The 13,383-nt window shown below is 39.2% G+C and overlaps 1 protein-coding gene across 1 annotated transcript in view; it reads left to right on the top strand.

Moving 5' to 3' along the window:
- The first annotated feature begins 446 nt into the window (after nt 1-446).
- Nucleotides 447-13,383, top strand: part of LOC139952861 (uncharacterized) — a 131,837-nt gene continuing 118,900 nt past the window's right edge. The window contains 1 exon segment of the mRNA XM_071952126.1: nt 447-1,065. Coding sequence (XP_071808227.1) covers nt 1,003-1,065 — 63 coding nt within the window. The 5' untranslated portion in view covers nt 447-1,002.

Here is a 13,383-nt window from a genome sequence, read left to right on the forward strand (position 1 = left end):
TAATTTTTTTTATAGGAATATTGTCTGCATTTTGTCTTTTTCGTCTGGGACTATGTACCAGCATGTCATGTTTATTGCATTCTGGTAAAAGGCCTGTTCGTTCCAGTTATTCTTGACATTTAATGAGATGCGACATTATCAACATCTCATGAATATGTATGAAGCGTGCTTGCATAAGGGGATGGGGGGGGGGTTGTTCATGCTCGAGCAGAGTGCAAAAAAAAAAACTCAAAAAACACCCTAAAACAACAAAAAACCTCACCCAGTAAGAATGTTGACATGATGGTTAACATTTGGTGGCCTCTTGTATTGTGCCAACAATTGGTTCTTGTCAAAGTTCGACAATGTTGGGCTTCACTCACACGTGAGCCCTCATGTAGGCCAACACAGTCTGGGGTTTTGTGAATAGAAAAAAAAGCGAGGCGCATAAAACACTATGGGTACAAGTAATTATACATACACACATGTACGACTACTAACTCTGTGAGTACTGGCTAGTGTGTGTGTGTGTATTTAATGCGGTGGGAGTGGCTGCATTGATGCCTACTGCATGTAAAGGCTTCTGCCTCTCTTTCCTCTTCCCGCACTCAAGCTCATGTGCACGTGTCTGATGCGTGAGCTTGAACGCTCATCAACAATTGTCGGCCATCATTTTTCTACTCTTCTCCACCTTAGTTGGATGTGTGTGTAAACCCGGACAGGGTTGGTAAATTGCTGTTTGTCGTGGATACATGTGGATAGTCTTGATTCTAGTGGATTCTAGTTAACTGTTGTGGATGTTTCCTTCCTCCATGGGATGATGGGATGTTGATCACCATATTACCGGGAGTTTAACGATGGGATGGTGACTGGAATTCAAGCTGTTGACTCCTTGGTTCATTTTGTCTCGTCATCTGTGGATGTACTGTGTTGTGGATGTTATTAACCGACTAAGGTGTTGAGCTTGGATATATTAGTGGACTGTTGAATTGTTGGATTTAGTTGATTGATTGAGGCGACAGAATGAGTACCTCACCCCTTGTTGCTGAGGAGGATTTTGACTTTGATGTGGCGAGCATCCGTAAGGTAAATTAAGTTCAACATTTGTATACAAAAAGTATTTTCTACAAGATGAAAACCTTTAGCGGTACATTTTCTTGATAAGGGGAGGGTCTATTAACAAAAACATACTTTGATTCATGTTAGTTATTTGAAGGGGGTTGTAGAGATCTCAGACCAGGGGATTCAAAACTGGCATAGACTTTTTTGTGTTTTCCCATCTAGAATATTCTAAAGCTCATTTCATACCTCACACGTAAGCAAGTTTGATTGCAAACATGCAAACAATCAAGTTCACATACGCGATGTTATCAAAGTATGAACCTTGCGTAACTGAAATGAAACTGGCCTGCTGAATAGTCTGGTGCTGTTGGTGCGCGCTAAACATAGGTATGCGTAATGTTACTGCGTAGGTGGAACATGACCATGATAGCGGTTCATGCCCATGTGACATAATCGGTGAATCGGTGTTGTTTGAAACCTGAACAAACACGGAAGTTTATCAGCTCAAACCGATTTCAACACAAAAGAACACTTTAAAAGTAGTGCTTGCCACTGTATCACCTAAAGCGTCGTTGAAATATAATTAAGCCCATAATTGGATATTGGTAGTGACAAAGGAATTTGTTTTGAGGAACAGGTGCAAAAAAGAATAGTTTTATCCAAAGCAAAGCATGTGCCATGACAACAACAAGAACAACCGCGTTCTACTCTAATGCATTCACAGATGTTTCAAAATGAACTAAATGAGCAAAATAGAATTAGCTGTCGCAAAATTGCTCTTCAACCGAAAGGACATATGGTGTAATTGTAAAACATAATTAATGGCCTGATGTTTCGACCCAAAGAGAGTCTGTCTCGATTGCATTTAAGGGAAGGTATACAATTGGTAATTACTCTTAAAGTTAATTATTGTCAATAACAACTTTTGGTTAGAAGCCTACTGCAGCTTTAAATAAATAGCATTTTGAAATGTATTTCACTTTGAAGTAACGTGGTACATGTATGTTGAAAGATATAAGGTTTTAATGCCCAAATCTGAAAAATGTTCTGTCATTATAACGCTTCATAGTTTGTGTAACTTTTAGGGATTGTACTTTTTGCATCATGGACATTATTTGCTCTGGACTTTCGGCAATATCTCAAAAGTGCTCTGGTCTTGAGATATTTTCCCATGTTAGTTTTATTGTATAAATCTACGTTTTGTGTAGGATTGAAATATTCAAATGGTTAAAATAACCAAATGTATACTTTTCCTTTAAATGCATAATGTACATGTATAGTCCACATGTCAAAGGTGCAGAATTGGACTGGAAGAGTTATTGCATGAATTTTATTTGGGTTGGTCGGCTTAAAAAATAAAAAAGTATGCAAGAATTCTACCTCCATGGCAAGACATGTGTGAGCTAGCTTGAACAAATATCTTGATTATGACATAAGAACCGACAAGGCTCTGCTGAGCTCTATCTTCCTGCCCCGTCCTCGAATATCTTCCTTGATGAATTTGATGGCAATATAATACCCATGAATAATGGACGCGTGTCGCTTTATTTTGTTTACTTCAATCATGGGGAGTTAAATTCATCGATGCATGGACCATTGGACGGGTTGTGTCTTGTAATGAAAATTTCATGGTGGTGCGGCTCGACTCTTTTAGTCAGTTCCACATGTCTGGTGGAGCCAACTGTTTTAAATGTTGACCTGGTTTTTGGATTGATTTTTTTGTATAGTGAGATATGATTATCAGGAAAATTGCTTCGGAGGAGATTTCAGCCACTTGTTAAAAGGAAGATTTGAAAAAGAGTCGATCATTCGTTCAACTCACTTGGAACTCCTTGCTTGGTGCATGTTTCCCTCCATCCCATAATCTGGACTGTTTTAAGAGGAATTTCAATTCCTACCTTCAGCATCCTTGAGTTTTTTTCATCTTATATGTTTTGTTTTGTAGCCCCTTAATAAGAATGGCTTTTAGCCTTGTTTGGGACAAACTACCATACTTTTTCGGGGAGTTAAATTACCTATGCCTCACAAAAGATTTGTTTATCTACATCATTTGCTTACAAAGAGGTATGTTTCGGTGACAGTAATCAAACTGGCCAGTAATTAACAGTTTTTAGTTACGACTGTAAACATGGACTACAGATAATATTCATTTCAATCATCTAGCTTTCAAAACTCTACACAGAAATATGACGCCACATGAAACTGAAACCATCACAAATAATAGTAAATATAATACAAACTATTACAAAAACAAGATTAAACAGACTCTTTGAAATTTTTAAAATTGGTTTGCTTTTTCACAAGTTATGACAATGTTTTCTTCGACGAAAACCCCCAGAAACAGTTGGTCATAAATCTTCAAATTAAGAAACCTTTTTGGGGGTGACAGATGCCTCACAAATTTTCTGGCGCCGAAAGCATCGTCAAAATTACTCCAGCATCTGTCGTCTTAGATGTAATATGGTAGTAGTCAATTTAGAGATGAGAGTTTCTTAATGTGTATGGAACATCAACTTGAGGAGTATACTTGTGAACCAAGTGCGGTTCAGATTTCAACAATTTATCAAAAAACTTAAAGGGAATATATTCCAGGCCTTGAACTTTGCTCTTGATGGGGCACAATAATTTCCCTCTGATTAGGGGCACCTCGTACCTATTAGGAAAAGGTACAGGAACCTTGCAAAGGGCACCACAGCAAAAGCACAGGGCACCTCGACAATAGACCGATCCACTAAGCTCCGCCTCATTGCGTATTGACCAATCACAACGCAACGAAGGTCCGACAAATAAGGTCCAACATGCGTGCGCATATCTTGGCGCGCGCGGCAGATTGTGCAGTAAGACATTGGAGAGGCTCACTTGTTCTTGCTCACACATGCGTCGTGGGCGGAGCCTACTGGATGGGTCTATTGCTGTCAGTGCCGAGAGTTATTTGAAGCCTGGTTTACATAAGTACCTTTGGTTTTTGGAACCATTCGTATGTAATGTACAATACACAATGAAAGTAAATGGTGGTAGCGTGTTTGAGATATCACCAACACTCTGAAGAATAATCCCTACTAGGAATACACAATCTGAGAATTTTCAGTGACAAGTATTCTGTTACAGGCACACTGCAGCGCAGACCGAGAATTGAGAAATTGATGCCCCAGTGAGTTCCCTCTTAGATCGTATCAAATTTACTCCGTTGGAAATTCCTCATTTTGATTTCATACAAAGATGCCCTTTTGAGCTAGGGCATTGTGGAATTCATGTTTTCAGACTCTTGTATTACTCAGCGAGCTAGTAGGCTCTGTGGTTGGGTGATGAATTAGATATTGACATTCTGAGTGAAGCGTACGTTTATAACGTGGGGCGTTTTCCGAGGCTAGGCAGAGAAAGGATGAGCAAAATAACCTTGAGAGCATCTTATACATTAATGAGTCATGTCTGCTCCTTGGATTCTGCTCCTTGGAGGCAGTCAGACCCATGGAGAGGGAGTCGGGCTATCCGTTAAAGATGAGTTAAGGAAGATTAGTGCAAGATGGTTAAGTCGAGATGAGACTGGAAAACTAGAGTAAGCTGGTGGAGATGGGAGAATGAGGGTGATAGAGAGAAAGAGGTCCAAGGTCTGATCGGGTGTCTTGGGCAGGCGGTTTAGAGCATCAAGTTCTGGTGGTTAAGTCATCTGGGTGTGGGTTCGAATCCCTTTCATGACACTTGTGTCCTTGTTGAGCAAGATGCTGCTTCTCCTCATCCATAAATGGAATGTAAAAGCTTTCAGAGAGCATGGCAGCCCAGGGATGTATACTTTTCAGGAAGTTGAGAATGATTAAAAGTTAAAATAGTGGTGGCCAAATGACCAATGCACTGAAGAGCATTCAATCGTCATTGTAAAATTGGCTATAAGAACCAGTTATTATAATCAAAGGCTATAAAAGCCTTTACAGTGTTTACATTATAGACCATCCCTAGGCTTGTACGTATATAAAATTCGCCCACCTTTTTTCTGAGGGCCAATTATCATGCATGAATTGCTTGAAAATTAACTGGAGTGAAAAAAATTGTTGCACTTTGTATCAAGACATAAACCAAATGTGCTTTTTTAGTATCAGAGTCTACTGCCTTGCCTTCAGAGCTAGCTCCAATAATACCTTGGGTATACAATGTACATGTATATATGAAGGATACGAAGAAACTCCAATCCAAGAGACCATTCTTCAAGCTGTAAAGTTAATCCCATGGCCTTCCAGAACCTGTTGACAAAACAGGGACCAGTGATTTACCAAGCATTGAATAAAGTTGTCCCAAACAATAAGGTTGACCGGTCTCTCCTGTTCGAGTTTCTAGAGACTTGAAAGCTATCCTCAAGGCCTGTTGTTTGTTAATAGCTTGTTTTCTGGAAACATCCTTTTTGCAAAGTGTTTCTGTTTGTTCAAGAATCAACGACGAGTTCTGAAGAGACAGCTCATGTCTGGTTTTCTCTTGTCGTGTGGTTGGATAAAGTTGTTTTTGTAAAGAGTTAGTAGATTGATGTGGCCTCCGATTATTGAGTTGTACTATATGTTTGCTTGAAGGAGATGATATCAAGGTATAATGCTATGTAAATTTTGGGAAAAGAAGCCCCCCAAACATACCATCAGGGCTCGAAATTGAAAAACCTGGTCGACAATTTAAAATTTTGAACATTAAACTGAGTAGAAAGTTTAGATGTAATATTTGTATCGGGATAAAAAATGTTCTTTTTGGTCTTACCCATATGTACCGATGTGTGTTAGTACTGTATACTCAGTACTTTCCCAAGTTCTGTGACAAAAAATCACAGGCATATTACTCGGGTGGAATTCGAACCCACGACCTTGGTCTTGTAAAATAAATGCTTGTCTCCGCCAAGAGAAGGTGTTTTGCTCCTAACATGCAATTTTATAGCTTCACGCTTGTATAGTACACAGTTACATCTATATGTATATAAAATGGTACAACATGAAGCCATGGTTGAAGCCATGGTTGAAGCATTTATACAAGAAATAAAATCTGTCCGATGCTGTGAAGAAAACCCTCACTACTGTATAGTTTGTCATACACATGACTGCTCTCCGCATATTTATCACGTTGCTTATTTATGCAGCTGTGGGCATGTGGATAGCCCATAGTAATGGTGACAGTTGTCCAGGAAAAAGATTTAAAAGGGTGTGATTTTGTTTCAATACAAATAGTTCAGATGAAAATAGATGAAAAGGGAATATGTACGAGTAGGTGTTAAACTATTTTTAGGAATGCACTCGGATTTTATTAAAGTGTATTCGACCATAGAGATACGACAATGTCACCTCGATAATTGCTCTATTTTTGATGATATTCGATTGTTTTAATCCTATATAACTGTATAACTGGTGAAAATTTCAGTTCAAAAGATGGCAGGTTTTTGAGATATTTTGCCGAAAATCTGCAAAGAATACCATGTAGGTTTATGTGCAGGAAGGATAATTACTAGTAATACACAATCTGAGGGAAATATCCCACCCACAGAAACGATTCCCAGATTTAAATATGGGGGCATAACAACTGACATCTTTGTTACTATGGAAAGCTGCTGTGACTCCTATAAACCAAAAGTGTTATTGCCAAAAATTTTAAGAGTGATTACCAACTTTACCTTCCCTTTAAAGGAACACGTTGCCTTGGATCGGTCGAGTTGGTCTTTGAAAAGCGTTCTGTAACCGTTTATTGTAAAATTTATATGGTTAGAAAGATATTGTAAAAGTAGAATACAATGATCTACACAAATATGCCTCGAAATTGCCTGGTTTTCTTTTTACCCTGTTGACTAACACGGTCGGCCATTTATGGGAGTCAAAATGGCCGACCGTGACAGTTCGCGACGTAAAAGGAAAACCGTGCATTTTCGAGTGATACTTGTGTGGATCATTATATTCTACTTTTAAAACATCTTTCTAACCATGTGCATTTCATAACAAACGGTTTCAAACGCTTTTAATAGACCAACTCGTCCGATCCACGGCAACGTGTTCCTTTAATTCAGCTGTGTTTATTTTCACTTACAAATTAGAGTACCAAGGCTGCACCCTAACCAGCAAAATTATCACATGTAAACATTCCAGGTTGCTGAAAAATCCATTATAATACCTTAGGGGGTTAAGGTTTATTGGATGGATCATTGGGAGCTTTAGATTGCAGGAATTATTCTGACACTCTCAGCCCCCTCTAAATTCCTGATTCATGACACATGCTTTCCACTTGGGGCTGGATTTAAGAAGTTGCAGTTTCTATTCAAAGTGGTGTGTGTTGTTTGATCGTAATCAAGAGCAAGGTTCTCCCTATGATACACAAGATTGGGTATCAGCAGTACGTGCAAATTGTATGCAGATACGCAAACATTTCGGCTGATATGCAAATAAATAATAATAATAAAGACTAATTTCACAAAAACCGTCAATATCAAATCAATGATAATGCTCCTTTCACATAAAGGCATTGAAAACCAATATAGTCACCAAGTAGAAAGCATTTCGAAGACCCTGTTTTCATTTCAGCATCCTTTGGCCAAACTACTCAAATGTGTGTCCAGCTGTAGCTGCCAATTCTCCTTGATTCTGCGGAAAGGTCCCTAAAATAAACCAACCTTCCCCTGTGCTGATCTCCATGATTATGGAAACTTTGTTCCTATTTAAGTTGAATGTAACTCAAAATTTATCTCTGATTGTTCTTCAAAATCGCTCTGATTGCAAAATGCACAAGTTGGCAGCTCTTTCTTTGTCATATTGTTTACATACCTTGTTTGCTTAAAGGAGTGACCATGAAAATATCAGGGTAATTCCTGGAAGGTGAGTGCAGGTGATAATGTACATGTTGTGGCGCAAATTGCCACTTAAAAGTCAAGACTTGGTCTTTTAAAAAAACAGCTGGGCTTTAGTTTTACACAGAACCAAGGCCAGTAGGTTTAGTGTTGGGCCAGTAAACTATTGACTGGTCGAATCCAGCATGCCCCTGATTGCAAGATGCAAATGCTGGTAGGGTTACACCCCTATGTTCTGACACCCATACTCCAACCCCAACCTTAACCCAGGCATGTAAATCACCAGTTTTGTCTTCCTCAGAATATAAGGTTATCTGAACATAACATGTAGGGCTGTCAGAATATAGAGCAGCCACAGTCAACATTGGTAGTTCTGATGTCCTATCTAGTGTACATTACACCAGCCAGGGTTTGAATTTGCTATCAGAAAATTAATTCACCCATTTTTAATCACTTGGTACAAAAGTATAAAGTTGGCACTGCCAAGGTTTGTTCTATTGTGTTTCTTTCTGTTTATGGTACAATTGAAGGGATATACCTCAGGCCTGGAACAAAACGGAGGCCATATGGCCTTGTTGCCCCTGGTCTTTGCCTTGGTGCCCCTTTAAAGTTTCCCATAAGATTTTCCAATGGAAGTGCTATTTGCAAACTGAAAAAACCTTAAAGATGAATTTTCAGGCCTAGGGCTTGTATTTTTGTGGTGGTGCATTCTTTCTTTGGGATGAATTTGTAAATTGACGCCCCCAAGTCTGCCCACTTTCCAATAGTCACGATTCTCACTAAATCTCACAGATTGGTTTCTATGGGCAGTATATGACTCATGGTACTGCATTTTAGAAATGTTGTTTTCCCTTTTGTTCTTTGAGGGGGTGTTTTGACATTGGTTCTGATAAAGCAAAGAGTAGTCTAAACTATAGCGTACCACTAGAGTTTGGTTTTCAAGATGTTTTTGTCATCCATTGCTCGAAAGGTTATCTACAGTGTGGTAATGCTTGGGTTCTGAGAGCCTGCACGTAGTTAATCAGCGGAATTTCTAGATATTGTTTGACATACAATACAGGAAACAATTGAGGAAGTATTAATAGAAATAGTATAGTGTCCCTCTGGTTCTGTATGGTGTATTGCTTGGCTGAGGAAACAAGAAAAGTAACAATTCAATAGTTGTTAGTTTTGCATCGGGAAAAAGGATATAGTTTGTTATTACCCTTACACCGGCTTCTGCCTGGGCAAAAAATCCACAGGCGAATCCAATCTATAAAATTGTTGTACACAAGCTGCTTGTAGGATTCGAACTGCCTGTATTTCATAGGTTGGTAAGAAAATTAGGTGGCCTGCATGCTCACTCACCATTGATTTGCAATGTGTACAAATTTTTAAATTCGGCTGCGAATACATTTTTAATTGTTAATAAACCGTTTCAAATCAAACCAAATTGTCATTCATTTACATACAGTAAGCACCAGATGGTTAGAATGCCTTTTTGTGTGCTTACGGTTAGCAGCTCTATGAAATGTAAACGTGCTCAGCTAAAGCACTAAATCAGCCATTAAAGGAACACGTTGCCTTGGATCGGACGAGTTGGTCTATTAAAAGCGTTTGAAACCGTTTGTTATGAAATGCATATGGTTAGAAAGATGTTTTAAAAGTAGAATATAATGATCCACACAAGTATCACTCCAAATTGCACGGTTTTCTTTTTACGTCGCGAACTATCGCGATCGGCCATTTATGGGCGTCAACATTTTTACTCCAATAAATGGCCGACCGTGTTAGTCGACAGGGTAAAAAGAAAACCACGCAATTTCGAGGCACATTTGTGTAGATCATTGTATTCTACTTTTACAATATCTTTCTAACCATATACATTTTACAACAAACGGTTACAGAATGCTTTTCAAAGACCAACTCGACCGATCCAAGGCAACGTGTTCCTTTAAGCGGCTCTATAAAATTGGGCCCAGAAGGCCTGAAACACTATCCACAAGGTAGTTAAATTTGAATGCGTTCAAATATCTGCGCCAGCTCTTTATCTTGGGAGTGTGATAAAGAAAATGTTTCTGATCTCCAACATGCCTTTTGAACTCCGGTACCTGTGAGAATGTATGTACTTGCTAGTCAAAACAACAAACTTTTGTTTTGTTGTCAGCAACTCAACATAGCTCGACCTCGGTTGAGGTCACCACCTTAATCACCCCCTGGCCATGTTGTGGTTTCTAAAAGTGTCTCCTTGTATTTGATTGCAATCTGATCAGAGTCTGGTTGGATAAACAGGCTTGCTGGTAGACTTTTGTCAAGGCACTGGTGGACTTTTTGGATGGTATTCAAAACAAAAAGTGCAACTACTGACATGAAAAAAGACTAAAGTGAGGGGTTATCAGATTGTCCCCCAATCTGTTAATTCATACATTCAACAATGCTGTCTTCATGAATGTAAGAATGGAGTACAATTTCCATAAACTGATATAAAAAGTTGGGTACCCAAACATGTTTTTAAAAACTTTGTTTATAATGAATGATGCACAGGGCACGACTCAAAGGCACAGGGCACCATGGCAATTGCTGTGGGTGCCATGGGTTTGAGGCCTGTTGGGAAAACTGGAATTTGTACAGGAACATTGCACAGGGCACCACTGTAGAAGCACAGGGCACCAAGACAATTGCTATGGGTGCTGTTGGTTATTTCAAGTCCTTCCCAAATTCCTCTCAGGCCCCCTTCTCTTCTCTCAGGCCCCCTTCTCTAAACATCCCCTCCATCTTAAAGACACCTACACACAAGATGGTCCGATTCCCAAAGGGGTTCCCTTAAGGTGAAGGCTTCGAGGGAAAGCGGCCCGACTCAGCCTCTCGACCATCTGCTCGCATCTCAGTCAGCGAAACCGATCGTCGTCATCATCTTGAAATGTCAAGATGTTATCCTCACAGTGGGGTGTCTCAACAGCCAAACATCCAAACCCTGAAATGTCAACTTAATGCTCGCCAATACCTCAGACTCCACACGTTATTAAAATAATCTTTAAAGAGATTGTAGACGTTGGGTAATTGGAACCCACTGTTTTTTAAATCCTATATAAGCCTACAAAAAACACAGGAAAAGCATAAGGCACCACAGGAAAAGCACAGGGCACCATAGCAAAAGCACAGGGCACCACGGCTATTGCTCTGGGTGCAGTGGGTTAATTTAAAACCTGCCATAAAGCTAACCTGTGAAATCTTTGTTTCAAAGGGTGGTAGCGTTTTTGAGATATCGCCCAAAAAAGTGTCCGAACAGGAAGACACATTTGGAATACAAAATTACTGTGTAGCTGTCAGTAAGGTTTGTCAGAATCAAGTTTGGGAGATAAAAACTGGTATATTTTTCCATTAAACCACATTACTTTGAAGTGAAATGATACTCTAATTGCTTTATACTATCGAAAGCTGCTGTACTTGTTATCAAGTAAGTTTCGTTTTGGCATAAATTTTTAAGAGTGATTATTTTACCTTCCCTTTAAAGAGTCACATTGAGTTTTGCTCTAAGTAAAGCTAGGCCTCAGTGACAGATACATGTCTTTCAAAGAATCTTGAAGGCTCGACTGTTTTATCTAGGCCCCCCTTTGCCTAAATCCCTAGAGACCTTATAATCAAGTCTGAGACATTGAATAAGTATCATGGTCGACGGTCGTCGGTTTTGACTAAATTATGCAGGACGCGTTCTTCTTGGCAAAGCTACATCACTGGAATCACTAAGGCAGGTGAAATTGGGTTGTAATTAGAAGATCTCTTTTACTGACGTTGTTCGGATTGTTAGCTTAATTGTAGTTGATGTTGCATGAAGTATTTCTTGGCATCATCTGCGGATCCTTGTGGGGGAGAGGGGAGTGGCGTTAGATACAGAGATGGGAAAACAGGAAGCGCCATCGTGGGATGATTAATTTATAAGAGATGTATTTTTTAGGGATGCTTCAAGGCAGAGTAAGCCTTTGGTTTTTGGAACCATTCGTTTCTTTATCCTATTTATGTATACAATTAAACTAACATGTGAAAGTTCCACGCAGAAAGATTGATCCATAATAGGATTACACAATCTAATCTAAAAAATGTTATTGTCGGTAACGATTGTCAATTTCAAATTCTGGGGCATAAAAACTTTATATCGTTTTTACCACACACTCAGAATCCTTCAAATACAGAGTAAACACATTGTAAAAGTTCACAAGCATGACAAAGTTTAGCCAGGAATACCAGCTTTTTAGCGTTGGTGTGAAAAGGGCTTTATTGCCCATCTAAATAGATCATATGAACAAGGAAGTGTTTCTCAAGTGTCAATATTTTCTGCTGGGCGTTAAGCCATCGTGCAATTAAATGACTGCCAAAGTTTACTGTCGTTGTTGACATAGGGTTACTTACAATAGACTGGTGGTGGCTGTTCTTTACATGCTTTTTATATAGGTTTTGAGGCATTGCATGGTTAGGTATCAATTCGGTTTGCGATAACATCATGTGTATACCTACTTTGCTGTGTAGATTTTGTTCTTTGGGAACTAGGTCTTGCTTACTGCCGTGGAGTTGATTTTGTAATTCAGGAAACTACCTAGTTCTGAACCTGTCCTGCCGTCGATTTCACAAAACTCTTCCTAACTTAAGACTAATCTTAGGACTTAGGACGAGTCCCAACCCTGCACTGTAGCATGCAGACCTTAAGATTAATCTTAAGTTAGGACGAGTTACTCGTCCTAACTCGAGATAAGATGAGTCCTAACTCTTTGTGAAATCGACGGCTGCTTGACTACTACCTGGGCAGGGGGTGGGAAATCGGCCGGGACTAGTACTTTCTTCTTGTTGACAAAAAGTCTTTAGAACTCATTTCATTGAACCTGTTGGTTCTCTTTAGTTCATGGGTCGTTTTGTAGAGAGAAAAGGCGGTCTGTGTTTGCATTCGGGTTTTAAATCCATTTTGTAAATATACTCAAAATGATTGGTTGAATGAGGTACTGAGAACTGCACTTTTAAACAATGACAACATTAGGGGGTGGTACACAATATGTCGTCAAGTTTTAAGCCAACAAAAAGCATGTACTTTTTTTTTTTTTTTTTTTTTTTTTACTTCATCATTCCCTTATTTCAAATAAATGGCACTTTGAAATGAAAACATTAAATCCGTAAAATAAAGATAGAATATAGATTTTCAGAACAAAAGCAATTGGAAAGGGTTGCAAAAAATAGTTAGTGGCGTGAATTTTCAAACCTGGAAGGGGTCATCCTCGAAGGCTCAATAACAGGTAAACTGATCAAAGGCCTATATTTGTCCAAAATGAGTACTCATCAGTTGCTATCAAACTTTTTCCAGCTTGGAATTTAACTCCAAATCCTCAAATCAAGGTAACATGGGCTGTGTGGATTAAAGATTTGTTCCATTTTTATTTGCCGGCAATTCATAAATAACCACCTCCACAAAATTCCTTTACATGTAGTCTGCCCTCTTAACAAAACAACAAAACAGATTAGAGTAGCCCGGAGGGAGGGGGGGGGGGGGGGCTATTCTGAGTGGGTAGTCCTTGCTTGTTACA

The sequence above is a fragment of the Asterias amurensis genome, chromosome 21 (genome assembly GCF_032118995.1).
Source record: "Asterias amurensis chromosome 21, ASM3211899v1".
NCBI lineage: Eukaryota > Metazoa > Echinodermata > Asteroidea > Forcipulatida > Asteriidae > Asterias > Asterias amurensis.